The 17,494-nt window shown below is 39.2% G+C and overlaps 1 protein-coding gene across 3 annotated transcripts in view; it reads right to left on the reverse strand.

Moving 5' to 3' along the window:
* Positions 1–17,494, reverse strand: part of ttc7a (tetratricopeptide repeat domain 7A) — a 250,058-nt gene that overhangs the window by 104,548 nt on the left and 128,016 nt on the right. For all 3 annotated transcript variants that reach the window (XM_008104901.2, XM_016991757.2, XM_062971056.1), the window contains one exon: positions 15,169–15,329. In XM_008104901.2, the coding sequence (XP_008103108.1) occupies positions 15,169–15,329 (161 nt within the window). The remainder of the gene's footprint in view (positions 1–15,168; positions 15,330–17,494) is intronic.

A 17,494-nucleotide genomic window follows, 5' to 3' on the forward strand; every position in this document is an offset into this window, starting at 1 on the left:
TCCCTCCCTGGCCCCCTTTCACCCCTCCCTTGCTCCTTCCCCCCCCCCCCTGAAAATCGCTCAATGAAAATTATTTTTAAAAAAAGATGGGAGAAGTGTGTGTCCCAAGGTGGTACCTATATAGAAAAGGACTAATAACTGTGCCAAGTTTCATTGCTCTCAATCTAAAGGAAGTGAGTCAGGGAAAATCTTTGATGAGCACCCTTCGTATATTAAAGTCAGAATTTGTAAATATGTGTTTGCTTTTATATATTTGGAAGACTGCTGTTCATTGCTTTATATCCAAAGGATATAAAGTTGTTCTGGCTGCATCCCCAGCCCTGCAGCAGATGTGCAAGGTGTTTGAGGTTAAAGCTTGCAGCTCTAAACCTTGTCCAAGAAGAAAGATGGAATTAGGTTTCCCTCCTTCCTTCCTTCACATCACAGCTTCTGTCAATGTGACACCCAGCAACCCTCATCTTTATTCTATTTCCAATATGCCATTAGTCACAGAGACTTACACAGAGAGAGAGCGAGAGAGAGAAAAAACAGAGGGCAGAGAACACACACACAGGCACTAATATGTTCTCAGCATAGGCCATCCTGAACGGGTGCCAAAAAACACTTGAAGATTTGTTGTTTGCCATCCGTATTTTCAGATTCTGTAATAAAATTCAATTGACAGAGAAGCAGCAGACACAGTTAAACTGTGCTATTATTTGTGATAGGAAGGCAGCCTTCCTTTTTAGGATCAATGAATCAATGCAGCAATTGCCAGAGAGCTTTAAAAAATGAATACTAGCAAGCTTACATAACTCTTTGTTGGCTTTGTGGTTTCCAATAAGGTGGTTGCCCACTTGATGCAAATATATCTGTGGATAGGGAGATGGGTATGGAGAAGAAGAGCCACAGCTCGGTTCCTTGGGATTTCTCCTTGATTTATGCCTTCCCTGCTCTCATTTACTGATGCCCTTTTCCAGATGTCCTTGACTTGTGAAAGCCTGTGGGGTTACAGCAGGCTTCCCATTATTATTTTAAAAAATCTTTGATATTTTAATCCCTTTTACATGCCAGCAGTTTTATTTTGTCTCCTGTTGCTGGGATGTTTTTTATCTTTTCTTCTTCCATATTTCTCTCTGCCTCGAAGTGTGGTAGAAGCTCCTTGGAAGCTTTTAAACAGAGGCTGGATGGCCATCTGTTGCTGCTTTGATTGTGCTTTTCCTGCATGGCAGGGGGCTGGACTAGATGGCCTATGTGGTCTCTTCCAACTCTATGACTCTATGATTTGTTCAGTTGGGTTTTTGTCTATACTATATACATATGTATAGGTCTAGAAATATTCATAAAAACAATCCCAAAATGTGTTATCGAAGGCTTTCATGGCCGAAATCACTGGGTTGCTGTGAATTTTCTGGGCTGTATGGCCATGTTCCAGAAGCATTCTCTCCTGATGTTTCGGCTACATCTACGGCAGGCATCCTCAGATGTTGTGAGACCTGTTGGAAACTAGGCAAGTGGGGTTTATATATCTGTGGAATGACGTCCAGGGTGGGAGAAAGAACTCTTGTCTGTTGGAACAACACTCTGAAAACAGGTGAAATCCAGACATGAAAGAATCAGGGTTAGCTAACACCTCCCAACAAAGAATTTCCCCAGGCAGGAATCAGCCAGGCTTTGAAGCTGCAAGGCCATCCAGTGCTAATTGAGATGATTAATTACAACATTCACACTTGCCTCCAAGAAACAAGAGTTCTTTCTCTCACCCTGGATCTTCCACAGATATATAAACCTCACTTGCCCAGTTTCCAACAGACCACCCTACCTCTGAGGATGCCTGCCATAGATGTGGGTGAAATGTAGGAGAGAATGCTTCTGTAACATGGCCGTACAGCCCGGCAAACTCACAGCAACCCAACCCCAAGAAACATAGATCAACTTATCCATGAGTCAGTGTGAGCAATGTATCTTTATTCTTTTTTTAAAAAAAGAAAGCATGGTGAAAAGTGGTGAAAAGCAAGAACTTAATGTGTCCTGAAAGAACGTAAAAGAAGCACTGATCACCTCTATTTTGAATTCCTGGGTAGAAAAATGATGCTTTCACCAATCTGCAGAGTGACCCTCAATTTATCAATTGGTCATATCAAAATCTATAATTTTGGTCCCAAAAGTTACCCTGAACTTATACATGAGGTTGTCTTATACATGAGTGTATATTGAGAAAAATATCTTGGAAGGTATTTAATCTTTTTATTTGCTTCCTTATTTTAGATTTTTGCATTATAGTTGGAACTGTACAGTGCCTAAAGGTCTTGTTTGATAGGTGCCTCATAAATGCAAGAAGCAAATAAATGCATGCTTCTTGCTTCAGATGGGTACTTGGAGTTATTTGTATCCCTGCAGTAAATGAACAAGTACCGCTTTCAACAGTGGGTCAAGTGAGAGATATCACTTTAGAAATGTTACCTTTACAAAAGCTCCTTATCAGAGTCAGCATAATGTAGCAATTCTGAGCATTGGACTATGACTCTGGAGACCAGGATCTGGCCATAAGAATTCACCAGATTGTCCTTGAGCAAGCCATGCAATCTCAGCCCATGATACGTATACCTTAAGATCATTGTAAATCAGAAATGACTTTGAAGACATACAACAGTAAAAATTAGAAATCTGGTGCACTGGAGATACAAGTTCTAGCCCAGTGATTCCCAGCCTGTGGTCCATAGACCACCAGTGGTCCCCAAGAACTACAATATGGTCCGCGGCCTGACCGTTACTACACTGTTGCTGAATTGTAACCGTTTTGGTACGAATTTTGGAGAGTGGTCCTTGGTCAAAGTGGTCCCTGGTCAAAAAAGGCTGGGAACCACTGTTCTAGACAGACCCTTTGCTTGCTACTCTGGTCTTTCTATTGGCTGGAAATGATGACTGAAGAGGAACACTGAAAATTGTGAATACCTACCTCTAGTAGTGTTGTCAGGAGGAAGGAGCTAGCTATTAAGCTTTAACGCTACCTAAATACCAAATGAAAGTATTGATTTCACTTCACTTATCCCTTTATTTCTCTATGAAATTAACATATGATCCATGTTCATTTAAAATATGTCATATATTTCACTGTTTATAAAGCGCCGAATATATAGGACTTTTTGACACATCGTTCTGCCTAAATAAAAGGAAAAACTTTCCAACTCTCAAATAGCAAACATCCTTCAGAATAAGGGATGCTCAGCAACCACATTGCAGTCCAAGGTGGCGCTGTCCATTCCCTGGCCGCATTCTGTGGCAAATACTAGGTCTATGGCTGTTGTTGTTTCCAATCTATGGTGACCATTTCAGTTGGGCTTTTTTTTTTTTGCAAGATTAATTCAGAAGACCTTTGCCAAGAGATAAAAATGGTCCAATGGGGAAAAAAAAACATGGAATAGAAGAATGAAGTATACGGCATGTCAAAACCTAAAAGAAAATATTTACAAAATGCACTTGCGGTGGTATCTCCCTCCAGAGAGATTAGCGAAGATGTACAATTGCACCGATAAATGCTGGAAATGTGGGAAAGAAAAAGGCACATTTTACCACCTGTGGTGGTCATGCAACAAAGTAAACAGCTATTGGAAACAGATTCATGTACATCTAGAAAAGATATTAAATACAAATTTTAAAATGACACCACAAATGTACCTTTTGAACATGCCCGAAGAAGAATTGGAAAGGAAATATGGAAGAATTTTGTTTTACGTGACAGTGGCAGCTCGGATAGTATACGCTAGATATTTGAAAACCTCAGAGGTACCTCCCTTAGCAGAACTGGAACAATATATTATAGAGTATTTTGATGGACAAAATAAAAATGCACTTAAGAGGAGAACCTTTAGAGAACTTTGTTAATTAATGGCAACCAATGATCCAACATTTCAATGTAAAATTAATCTAAAAATGTACATAGAGGAAGCTAATAGACTGAAGGCAAGGAGGAGATGGATATAAATTTGGAACTTATAATATTTTTATATGTACTATACAAATAGAAGCCTGTGACCCCTTATTGAAAATATATTGTCTGAGAAATGATTATGAAAGACTAATAGATGAAAGTATTGCACTGTATGCAACAAACACTTGCAATGTATGTGTATTTGAATGAATGAAAATAAATAAACATTATATAATTCAAAAGACCTTTGGCAGAACATGATTTGCCAGAAAAATTGAGGAAAAAACAGGTTTTTTTCCATCCTCCCCATTTTTCCGGGTTTTTTTTCCAGGCCTTCCCATCTTTATCTAGGACAACAAATTTCTTCAGCTAACAAGCAAATCTGAGAAGCAACCAGTAGCTGCTATACAAACAGAGACAAAAAGCTGATACGTGGGACGTGTCTCATATACATTTTTAAAAATCTAAATGTAGATTATTTGCATTAAATGATGAGGTGCACTGAATGGAATAAAGTAGGTATTAGAAAAGAAATCATGTGATATTTGAAGCAACTCACAATTCCAATGCCTCACTTCATCTCTCACACCCAGGGTGGGTTCATCTTATAATATTGGTTTGCCCAATACTTACAATACTTGCAAAAATTATTCAGATGGTGAAGTGAAGCTCCATGAGTGCACATGGTCTCCAAAACAATAAGTGCCTTTACTGCAAGCTAGAATAAAATACGCTGCGGGAGCTACGATACTGTTTTAATAGCTGCCTCTAAAATTCAGTGGCATCTATTAAAACGAACATAAGTGTGACCGATAAGGATGTATACTCCAGACCACAAAGCTCTTCTCCTTGTTGGAAATACCCTTTAATCAGCTGGAAGCTTTGTTTTGTTGCTATAGCTACTTTTATTACAACTGGCCTTGACTAAGGCAAGAGGTATTTAGTGTATATAAAACAAAATGCCATCTCCGTTGCAGAGAGTTAAAACATAAACTCAAGACAAACGCTGCTGGATCAGACCTAAAGCCCATCCAGTCCAGCTTTCTGTTCTCATAGAATCATAAAATGGGAGAGACCTCACAATGGACAAATAAAATTCCTAGGGGAAGTCCACCAACAAGACATGGGTAGACTTTCTCCTCCTGATGTTTCTTTGGCACAATTGGTAGTAAGAAGCTTTAAGGAACCATCGTTTGGTCGTAACCTCAATAGATATATGATCCTTGAATCTATCTAACCCCCTTTTAAGGCTATGTTATGCCAAGAATGACAAAGCACACTTTCCAACATGACAGAAATCAGCAAAATCCAGAAATATGGGGTTTGGAGTACAACACATCTGAAGACCACCAGCTTAGTGGAGGATATTCTAAATGCAGCTAATATTTTCTATCAAAGAGAGTATAAGAGGTTTGGCATGCAATAATAAAGCCAGCCTTCCATATCCATGGATTCCATCATCTGTGACTTGAAAATCCATTTTTTTTTATTTTGCCATTTTATATAAGGTAGACTATTTTACTTTGCCATTGTAAATAACTGGCCTTGATCATCAATGGAATCTAGTATCCATTTGAGATTCTGGAACAACTTCTTTGTCTAATATAACAGGTTGTGTTTTTCATTTAATTTTAGTTGTTAAATCATAATTTGTTTTTATATGTTGGGTTGTCAATTTTTGTTATTATGGGTGTATTGTTGTTGTGTTCAGGGATTGAATGTTTGCCTTTTATGTTTGGAATACACCCTGAATCCCTCCAGAGAGATAGGGCGGAATATAAATAAATAATAATAATTATTATTATTATTATTATTATTATTATTATTATTATTATTATTACAGTAGAGTCTCACTTATCCAAGCTTAAACGGGCCCTTTCCTTCCCCCCTCCCCCCCTCAGCCGCTTAAGCGGCTGAGGGGGAAAAGGAAAGGGCCTGAGGCTGTTAGGAATGGTGGGAGTTGAAGTCCAAAACACCTGGAGGGCCAAAGTTTACCCATGCCTATTCTATTCCCTCTCCTCCCTCCGGCTGAATTAACTGAATGCGAACTACCTTTGCATTTTGAACTCGGTTTGTAGTGACCGAAAGAAGCTAAAGACAAAGGGGGAAAGTCAGTGGAGGAGTCAAAAACTGGGACATTTTAAAAAGTAGCTGAAAAAGTGGGATGGGAGATTAAAGGGAACTGTCCATGTTGAATTGGAACAGTTGGACAATGTATACCAAGCCTTCTTCGCAACTGTAGGCTTCCTTCATGGCCCAGATCCTAAAATCACTGTTTCCTGTTACTTTTACATTATTCATGAATGGGTATTTAATTAAGTGCCTAGACACCAGTCATTAGTCAAGAAGCACGTGTCTTTTTCCATTTAGAGAATTAACCTCACAGGGAGACAGCTGCAACAAAGGGTGCATGTACATTGCAGAATGCAGTTTGGCATCACTTTATCTGCCACGGTTCAATGCTATGGAATCCTGGGAGAAGTAGTTTTACAAGGTTATTAACCTTCTTTGCCTAAGAATGCTGCAACATCACCAAATTACAACTCCCATGATTTCATAGCATTGAGCCAAGGCAATTAAAGTGATATCAAGCTGCATTTGTTCTACTACATAGGGCCCTTCCACACAGCCATATAACCCAGAATATCAAGGCAGAAAATCTCGCAATGTCTGCTTTGAACTGGGTTATAGGAGTCCACATTGCCATATATCCCAGTTCAAAGCAGAAAATGTGGGATTTTATTCAGCTGTGTGGAAGGGGCCATAGATGCATCCTGAGAATGGCCTCACTGATGCAAATGTATTTTGATTACTTCAGATCACTATTTATATGAGATTCTATTCATGTTGACTTCTATGTTCTTTTTGCATTACAGTTTTTTTAAAAAAATTTTTTACTTTTGTTAAAAAAAAACCCTATGTTTTCATATCATACTACGGATTTTGTTAAATTGTATAGGTAGCACTGAGAAAGCTTTTGAAAGGCAAGGGAAATCCCTTAAGTCAATATATAGATAAAACTGATGTTTAAGTTGAAAGCCAGTCTTATTGTGGTAGGATGAGGTTTCCCGATTCTAAATGTGTTTAGGGTTGCAGACTAACCACATTCAGGCATTTGGGATGATCTTGATTAAACATGCTTTTTAAATGAAAAAGCCTCCTCGGAGCCAAACTTGCTGTGACACTAAATGCATCATTAGTAGTCACATCTGTGTATGTGTTTTAATTAATAACAGACGTAGGTGGTCCAATTATCGTTAGGACTACAGTGCACAGAGAAATATTAACCCTTTACTCCTCCAGTGCAGTCCAACAGCTGTCAGGCTAACTTGTATGGCAACTCTATGAATGTTGACTTTCAAGTCTTGCAAATTAATGCAAATGGCTTTCTTGATTGGATCTATCTACTAGGCTTGGGCACGAATCAGTTAGAATGAAAATGATTTGTAATATTTGGTGGTCCGTTTTGTGTAATCTCCGAAAACAGAACCAGGAGGAGGGAACCAAAAAGCTGACCAAAACGGATTAAGGGAGCCGGATTTTATCAGCTACTAGAGAGGATGGAATTAAGTCTGCAATATACCTGAGGAAGGAGTCTGCTGTGGGGCCCCTGGATAAAATGGGATTATTGCAGTGTCTTTTTCTTCCTCCCCGGCAGCAGCAACGTCCATCCATTTCTTTTTGGAAAATTCCCTAGGCTCCTTCTCCAGAGAGAGCCTTGCTGGGAACTCGCTTTCCCAGCAGCACTTGCATGGGGAGAGCATTGAAAAATCTCTGAGCTCCTTTCGGAGAATGATGGGAGTTAAGTTTTCTCACTCCTTCTCTGTTTCTCAGACAATAAAAGGCCTGGTTGTGTCCATGCTCTGATTGGTTGAGAATGGATACATCTGGCAACTACACTTCCCAGAACCCTCTCTTGCGATTTGTCTTATTTTAAAAAAGTTATGATAAAAACTTAAAATAGTTCTAAAAAATCAGTAAATTGATGAATTGTTTTGAAACTTGGCAGGCTTGCAGTTGTAAATGGCTTCTAAAACTGAGGTAGGTTTCATGCACATAGACCTTAAAATGACTGAAGATTGAGCTTTTAAAGTTTCCCAATGTAGCCAATGGGTCAAATCTCAGCCAAATAAGAACAGCAATACCCCTCCTGATTTAAATAACTTCCCAGTAAACAGAATGAAGGGTTAGCCAAAAATGAATCCCAAAACGGCATGCCTTTTGGCCAAATTACACACCTCTACTATCAACATTGTATGAACATGGCCATACAGCCTGGAAAACTCACAGCAACCCAGTGATTCCAGCCATGAACGCCTTCAACAACACAATATCACAGTTCAAATACTGTGACTATGATACAAATGTTCCTAATGGCATCAATGTTCTGGAGAGGGGTGTGTTATTATGAATTTCAGCAGAAAAGGAGATGATAATTCAAGGGTCTTCTGTTCTTGTCCTTTCCTATTTATTCTAAGATCCGCAGCAGTTACCAGTGATATCAATAGGTCTTTGTTTAGGGCTGAGGAATGTGTAGGTTACACAAAAATAGCACCCGTGATTCAAGAGAAACAACACCAAATCAATGGGCCATAATTAGAAAAGATCAAAGCAGTTAGTCGCCACTAAGATAAACACCTTCCCTAAAAGATACCGCTATAACCCAACTACAGACTGTGTTCAGTTCTTTGAGGAAACAAATACCATCATTTTTCAACATAAATGGTCTGGCAACGATGAAGAAATCTCTCTGCTTTGTTTTATGTAACATTTGCCTTTCTTTGAAAATCAAGTACAATTTCATTGCTTCTTGTTTCTGAATCCATTTGTTCATTTACAATAATACATACAAATTTCAAGTACAATTTTGAGAACATACACAAAAATTGCACACATTTTTGTCTGCAGTTTTCCTTAATTGCAAAGACTTTCCCCTAATATATGCCTACAGCTTTCTTTTATGGGTGCATGTCTGCATACAGTTTCTCCTAATATACATTTTTGTGTCTTTGTACACATATTGAGATGGGCACGTGGAAGCATGGTGTAATGTTTGAGTGCTGGTTTAAGACTTTGGAGATCAAGGCTCAAATCCCTGGTCAGCTTTGAAAACCCATTGGGTGAGTTTAGGCAAGTCATTCTCTCTCAGGCGTGGAAACAGAAAATAGGAAACTACTTCTGAATAAATCTTGCCAAGAAAAGCCATTGATAAACCCAGACTACTTCTACACTGCCATATAATCCAAATTATCAAAGCAAAACTGGATTATCTGAGTCTACACTGCCATATAATCCAGTTCAAAGCAGATAAGCTGGATTTTATATGACAGTGTAGAAGGGGCCCCTGTTAGCATCCACCTAAAGAGACATAACAAAAGGACAACATTGCAAAATCTAGATAAGTAGAGAAACTGAAGAATGAAATCGTAATTTGGTAAATGAGAATGAGGTTAGTTCATATTGCAAACTAAAGTTGGTTTGACTTTTGCAGATTTGATTCAAATGTGCTCTCCAAGAATCTCTTGGCCTTCCAGGACATTTCTATGGATAGCTTCCAGGGGATATTGACCACAAAGTCATACTGGAGGATCTGGAAATTCCTAGCAAGGTGTTCTCTCAGGGAAAAAAAAATCTAGTAATTTTTATTAGCATTTTTTCCACTTTCATCGGGGGGGGGGGGGTCCCATGCCCCCATTCTCAGTGAATGCGGAGAGCTAACTGTACATGAATTTTGTCTCCATCTCTAGTCACAGAATGCTGCTATTTTTATCTAGAACATGGATGGAATACTAAGCTCATATCTGTTTATTTTTAATTGTTTTTATTTCCATCTTTACAGATCTTGATGGTAATCTGTAGTGAAAGAAGAGCTGTGCAGCTGAGTTGGCTTTATAAACCATGATGAAGTTGTACAGATGTTAACAGCTGTCTCAGTTCAGCTAGCGCTTGGGACTAGAGTTATTTAATTCACCCCTGCAATGAAGCTATCAGCCTCAGTGCTATAAATCTAGAGTTTACAACAACAAAAGCCTATAGAAAATTGAAAGGCCATGTTTTATGTTCACATCACTTCACCACTACTACCACTTCCAAAGCTCTGTGGAGCAATTGATGGAATTTACTGCTGTTTGTAAAACCTTAGTGCTGTAGAGCGGGAAGAATGTGGTTAAGACTGTTGCTGAACCACAAAGCTTGTTGAGTTATGTTGAGCTATCTCCAAAACTAATCTACATCACAGAATTGTAGGAAAATTACAGGGAACCTCTGTATCCATCCCCAAGGCACTATAACAGTGGTTTCCAACCTGTGGTCCATGGACCACCAGTGGTCCGCAAGAACTAAAACTTTTTTTCTTGGTGTCTACGTTTTTAGATCTGTTCCTGGGTTTTTTATTTGGGTGCTGATTCAGAAAATGGCATTGGATAGACCACATCAGCTCCAGATTATTAAATATGGTTTTCTGTTGGTGAGCAGATGACGTTTACTGGATGATATATGTTCTGTACCAGAAACTAGAATTGATGTGGTCTATCCAATGCAATTTTCTGAACCAGCACCCCAAATAACCAAATCAAATATAAAGTTGATCAAAAAGTGTTTCACAACTCTTTTGGTACTAATGTTGGAGAGTGGTCCCCAGTCAAGTGGTCCCTGGTCAAAAAAAGGTTGGGAACCACTGCACTATTGTAACAATTCAATACGAATTTATCTATCATTGCTCTATCCTATAGAAGGAAATTCAATGAGCAACTTATAGTTCACTAGAATACTTTGTTGAATTGTTATTGCATGGCAAGGGGTCGGACTGAATGGCCCTCGTGGTCTCTTCCAACTTTATGACTCAATGAATCTCAGCAGGAAGCTTTCCTGGCCAAATGATAAATTCCAGAATTCCACAGGAAGAAACCATGCTTGTAAGAGTGCTATGATTCTGCTGTCTTGACTATTACTTAAGGTTTTCCAGGTGGAGAATCGTATGTTGACTTCAGAGAAAGATTTAAGGAAGGAGCTGACATGTATCATGCTTTCAGTATGGCTCCATTACAGTTCTCATTGTCTTTCACCACTGACCAGGATGAATCGACTGGTGGAAAAAGTGTCTGGCAACACATGTAGAGACACATGCAGTTTACACTCTGTATCCATATGTTCTGCATTCATGGATTCAACCAACCAATATTCGGGGGGGGGGGATCTAAAAGCAACATTGATTTGTGAACCAAGCACTATGCTAATGTGAAGGCATACCCTGCTTAGCCTCCCATCTTTTCACAGATCCGTAGGCTCTTTCCAATACTAAAACAGCCTCGGGCCCTTTCCTTTTCCCCCTCATCCGCTTAAGCGGCTGAGAGGGGAAAGGAAAGGGCCTGAGGCTGTTAAGAATTGTGGGAGTTGGAGTCCAAAACATCTGGAGGGCCAAAGTTTGCCCATGCCTGCTCTGAACCAATGTGAGACTCTGACCAATAGTTGCAAAAAATACTTCACTGATGTCATTGCTGCCACAAAGGTACTGTCAGCAGGTACTGAATCTAAAAGCTCACATACTTCCCAACACAATTTATTGACTGTTCAATCAATTACAGACAAACAAATATTGGAAATGCATCGTGCTTGTGTGCCATTTCTTTAAGCAGTTTATCTATTGTTTTAATCTAGAATTATGGGGTCAGATTAAGATCTAAAAACCTTTTCAACTTGAAATATAATCCTAAGTGATTCACAAACTTTTTTTATCGCTGCAGTAATTCTGCTGCTTACATCTCATTGACTTGTACAGGATTTCAAAAAACCTCTCTACTGAAGCTGGCAGCTGTTTCCTTTTTACATCAATGTCTTTATCGTTTAATTAGATGGTTTTTACTGCAGACTGTTTTGGACATTTTAATAGAAGGGCAGCACAGAATCAGTGAATTGGAAGGGACCTCAGAGTTCATCTAATCCAGTCTTCTGAACGGTCCACGATTCAGCTACATCATTCCTGACAGATAGGAGTCCACCAACTCCCAAGGCAATCTACTCCACTGCCAAGTAGCTCTTACTGATTAGGATATTTATGCTAATATTTACCTAAAACCTGCTTCCTAGGTTTTTCCACCTATTGGTTCTAGCACTGCCTCCAACCCTTCTTCAATGTGCTGTTCATTCAAATATTTAAAGACTGCTAGCATGCATCCTTTAAAATTTCTCATTTCTAGTCAGAAGCAAATGTAGTGTAGTGGTTTGCATGTCGGAATACGAATCTAGAGACTAGGGTTTGAATTCCTGCTCATCCATGGAAACCCACTGGGTGACCTTGGGCAAGTTATATTCACTCAGCTTCAGAGGAGGGCAAAGGCAAAACCTCCATGAAGAAATTCTGCCTACAAAACCCTTTTGTGTGTGTGAGTGTGTGTCAGGAGCAACTTGAGAAACTGCAAGTCACTTCTGGTGTGAGAATTGGCCATCTGTAAGGACAAAACCCATGATACGCCATAAACACAACATGATACATCCCATTAATTCTCCTCATTGTGTTGTTGAATGCTTTCATGGCCAGAATCACAGGGTTGCTGCGTGTACATCACAACCTCTGAGGATGCCTGCCATAGATGTGGGCGAAACTTCAGAAGAGAATACTTCTGGAACATGGCCATACAGCCCAGAAAACACACAACAACCCAATTCTCCTCATCTCCGGCCCAAAACATACATGGCTCTTTCAGTTGTTCCAGTTGCCAAGGTTTGTCTTAAACATCCCACTCTCAACACCATACTCCAAAAATTAACTCAGAATAGAGATGTGTTAATTCCCATAAACTGGATGATATGCTTCCTTTAATGTAGACTAAAACTGTATTCATTTTTGAAGCAGATACATCACACTACTGGCTCATGTTCAGCTTGAGATCCATTATGACACTTAATTATAAATATATAAATAGAATGTATATATGGAGAACACATCTCTCTCTCTCTCTCTTTCTCTCTTGTATGTGTGGTGAGAATAATTTGGAATCCACATATCATCTACAATTGCCACCATTAATGTATGAACCTTGGTTTCACCATTTTTTTGTTAACTTAGAATCATAGAATCATAGAACATTAGAGTTGGAAGAGACCTCATGAGCCATCCAGTCCAACCCCCTGCCAAGAAGCAGGAAATCACATTCAAAGCACCCCATATATATGTTGATATTGTGCATTGCAAAGCCACAATGGAGACACATATAACTGTTGTTTTTTCCTTAATCAAAAAACTCCAAAGGTAAAATTGTTGCGAAATTGGCTATAAAATACTATGAAAGTGTACTCAGAAGTTAGCCCCACTGGGTTCAATGGGGCTGGCTCTCAAGAAACTGTGTAGAGCACTGAAGTCATAATCTTTTAAACGTATGTGGAGAGAAAGCTGGATACATGATCAGAAGGGGTAAATGTGCAATTCTGTAATATTTGAGAAGGAGCAGGTGCGCATGTAATTAAAGAGGTCTGTAATGCACACTCCCATCGCAGACGGGCTCAAGTAGCCCAAGCATGAGGTGTGCAGAGTCCGGTTCGCTCACATCACACTCTATAAAGAGATCAAGAGTGACCAAGGGCCAATCAGATTCTCATGTAGAGATTACTTTCTTCTTCTTGTGCATTAATCTGAGGCTGTGAGCAGCATCCAAGAAGATGTGGGCTTCTTGTTAACCAGGCCAAGATTGATCCTGATTTCACATCATCGTTCAGGATGTGGCAATATTATTCACATGAAGAAGCAATAATGAATACTCTGTAATATTTGCCAAGTAACAACTGTACCCCAGCACATGGTAAAACCACAGATTACTGAGATATAATAAAAAAAATATTTATTCATATGATAAAGATGGTCATGTTCTGGATGCAACAAGGAGTTATTTAATCAAAAAGCTCATAATAAATAAAGTCAATAAAGAACAACACTCAGAAAACAGGGAAATTCCAGACAGGAAACAATCAGGGCCTGCTAACACCTCTCAACAAAGGATTCCCCCAGACAGGAAGCAGCCAGGCATTGAAGCTGCAAGCCTATTCAATGCTAATCAAGGTGGCCAACTGCAACATTTACACTTGCCTTAAGCAGACAAGAGTTCTTCTTCCCACCCTGGGCATTCCACAGATATATGAACACCCCAGTTGCCTAGTTTCCAACAGACCTCACAACCTCTGAGGGTCTCTGCCATAGATGTGGGCAAAATGTCAGGAGAGAATGTTTCTGGAACATAGCCATGCATGAAAGCCTTTGACAACGCAGAAAGCCCATAGGTTGCATTTCTGACACTATGCAAATAGAACTTGGATTCTACAAAATGTTATACCATCTCCCAAAGTATTATTATTGTTATCTTTATTTATTCCCAAACTTTGACTCAGGGTTCCAAAAATAAAACTCTGAAAAAGTGGATCCATATCCAGAAAAGCTGTCATGCAGAAATAAGAATCAGTCAATCTTAAAGGTACTGCCACATTTTTTTCTTTTTCTTCCCTTTCCAATTTTCCTTTCTAAACTAAAAAAAGTGCAATATAGTCAAATCATACAAAAATAAACATTAAAATGGTGATAAAGCTATTATAAATGCTAGTATCAGTTTAATACACACACAAAAAGCATTTAACAAGCAGGAACATTAAAATGGCACAGTATGCACCTGAAACCTCTTTCTTTAAAACCTTCTGTTGTCAAAAGTCTGCTGGAATAAAAACCTTTGCCTGCTGATGGAAGGACAGCCGGCCTCCCTAGGAAAGGAGTTCCTGAGTCTAGGAGCTCTCCATTATTAATGTGCATCATTTATTACATTTATTATGTATTACTTTATAAGGGTAATAAATAATGTAATACGTAAATAATGCATTATTGATTACTTTTATATCACATGTTTCCTCCAAGAAGTGTACAGCAGTGTATGTAAGCTCAGAGCAGTTTACGGAGGTGCCATAGGGACTATTTTTAGCCTCACCACAACCCTGTAAGGTAGGCCAGATTTAAAGAGATGGACTAGCCATTGAGCTTCCCTATTGATTCTCAATAGTGAAAGAGCTGCCATTTTCCTAGATCAGACATGGGGAGCCTCCAGCTCTCCTAGTGTTGCTACAACTCCGAGCATCCCTGCCCATTAGTCATGTTGGAGCTGAGGAGAGTCAAAATCCAACAATACCCCGGAGCCACAGTTTCCTTATCTCTGCCTGAGGCATGCTCAAATGATGGAGAATTTGTAATAGTGTTGAAAATGGGAAGTATACTCAATGCTGCTTACCTAAAAGAGTCTGGATATTCTGCAAGGGCCATGTTGACGACATCTAAGGCATGCTGATAGTGTTTTTGGGCTGAAAAAAGGAGTGCCAGCAGATGGAGAGAATTCATGTCATCCTTGCATAGTTTCAGTGCATCTTGGAGGTGTTCTATTGCATCACAAATCTGGAAAATAAAAATGAAAGATTTCTCTCATTTAAGTCTCGCATTCAGTTCTGTCCAGATGCATCAGTTCTGGCCTTTGAGTGTAGTAAAGGAGGTAAGAAGAAAACATGGCAAAAGTAAATTCCTAAACCAAATTATCAGATAAGGCAGAATCAGTGAAATCCAATTTAGGTTGAGCACTTCTTATTTGTAATTCTAAAATCCAAAATCCAAAATCCCAAACTGTCCAACTTTCTAGGATGGTTCCTCTGGTGGAGACACCAAAAAGGCTCTACCTTCCATAGGACGTCCCTACCTTCTCTACTGAGAAATTAAAGCAATACACGTCCTAATGCTAAAGCTTTGCCTACCACTAAGGAAATCTGCATGGAACGTACACTGACTTCTCAACAAAAACAATCCCAGTAGAATCAAGTTTCCAGATAGAAGAGGTCTTGACATTTATAATGAGCTACCTTTATTGCAGTAAGACCTGAAATTTTATCTTTCAGAAGCCTGAATTATATTCTCCTACAAAATCTTTCCCATCTGTTATTGATAGAAGACCTTTACCTAGGATAGATAACCTTATAGATTGTCTAAGAGGACATGCAAGATCTCATTGAGTCACAAGAGCATCGCAGTGGTGATGAGGGATAGTGGAGAGTTAAACTAACAAATAGCTCCTCTGAAGATGCCAGCCACAGATGCAGGCAAAATGTCAGGAGAAAATGCTGCTAGAACACAGCCATACAGCCCGGAAACCACACAACACCCTAAAAAAAATATCATCTCAGAGTAGACTTTAATCATTTTACCTAGACAGAGTTGGTTTTTAAGTAGGAGAAAAGTGAATGTGGAAAGAGGACCTTAACATACAAGGAGAGTAATCAGTACACATGATTAAAACAAAGTATAGTAGAGTCTCACTTATCCAACATAAACGGGCCAGCAGAACATTGGATAAGCGAGTATGTTGGATAATAAGGAGACATTAAGGAAAAGCCTATTAAACATCAAATTAGGTTATGATTTTACAAATTAAGCACTAAAACATCATGTTATACAACAAATTTGACAGAAAAAGTATTTCAATAAGCAGTAATGCTATGTAGTAATTACTGTATTTACAAATTTAGCACCAAAATATCACGATGTATTGAAAACATTGACTACAAAAATGCGTTGGATAATCCAGAACGTTGGATAAGCGAGTGTTGGATAAGTGAGACTCTACTGTACTACAAATGGGATCTACTAAATCTGAGCTGATCTGGAGAGGTTTCCAGTAATATGTTAGTCCCAGGTCCTTGTCCAATCTTGAGACAACTTTCTAGTGCTGTATTTCGATGTTTTTATAAATGTTTACCAAGTTAATTTGATCATTTATTTGGCTCCTGTCAGAGTACAATCTTGCCATAGTTGGAGGCAGAGATAAACAAGAGCGAGAAAAGATGTTGTGCATGGAATAGGTCTACAATAGGAAACAAATACAGAAAGTCCTTTTGCCATGACGATCAAAAATATGGAAGTGTAACAGAACATACACAGGTAGTTTGGTTGTTCCCAGGTTGTGGAATTCCCTCCCATGGAGTTGTTTCCTTGGTCCCTTTCTCTTCTACCAGTGGGCAAAATCCTTATGCAAGTTTATGATTTATGTGGCAGAACAGTTTTTTAATGAGGTTGTGTTTCTATTTTTATTACATTTTAATTCTACTTTATATCATCTTAATTTTACATTTTTAATATAACTGTTGCTTATTTTTTAAGAATCTATACTCTGTTTTAATGGGATTTGAGCCGCCCTGGACCCTGTACAAGCAGTGGTTCCCAACCTGTGGGCCTCCAGGTGTTTTGGACTTCCAACTCCCAGAAATCCCAGCCAGTTTACCAGCTGTCAGGAACTGGGGGAGCTGAAGTCCAAAACACCTGGAGGCCCAAAGGTTGGGAACCACTGCTGTACAGGGATAAATGTAGCAAAAAGGAAATACAAAAGTAAGTGCTCTGGAAGCCAAGCCCTGTGAGGAGCAGCCTTGGGATCTGGGTTAAGAAGAGAAGGTTAAGAGGGGACATGATAGCTATACTTAAATATTTGAAAGGCTGTCACATTGAGGAGGGAGCAAGCTTGTTTTCTGCTGCTCCAGATCCTCAGACACAAAGCAACGGATTTAAACTACAGGAAGAGA

Source organism: Anolis carolinensis, chromosome 1, assembly GCF_035594765.1.
Source record: "Anolis carolinensis isolate JA03-04 chromosome 1, rAnoCar3.1.pri, whole genome shotgun sequence".
Lineage (NCBI taxonomy): Eukaryota > Metazoa > Chordata > Lepidosauria > Squamata > Dactyloidae > Anolis > Anolis carolinensis.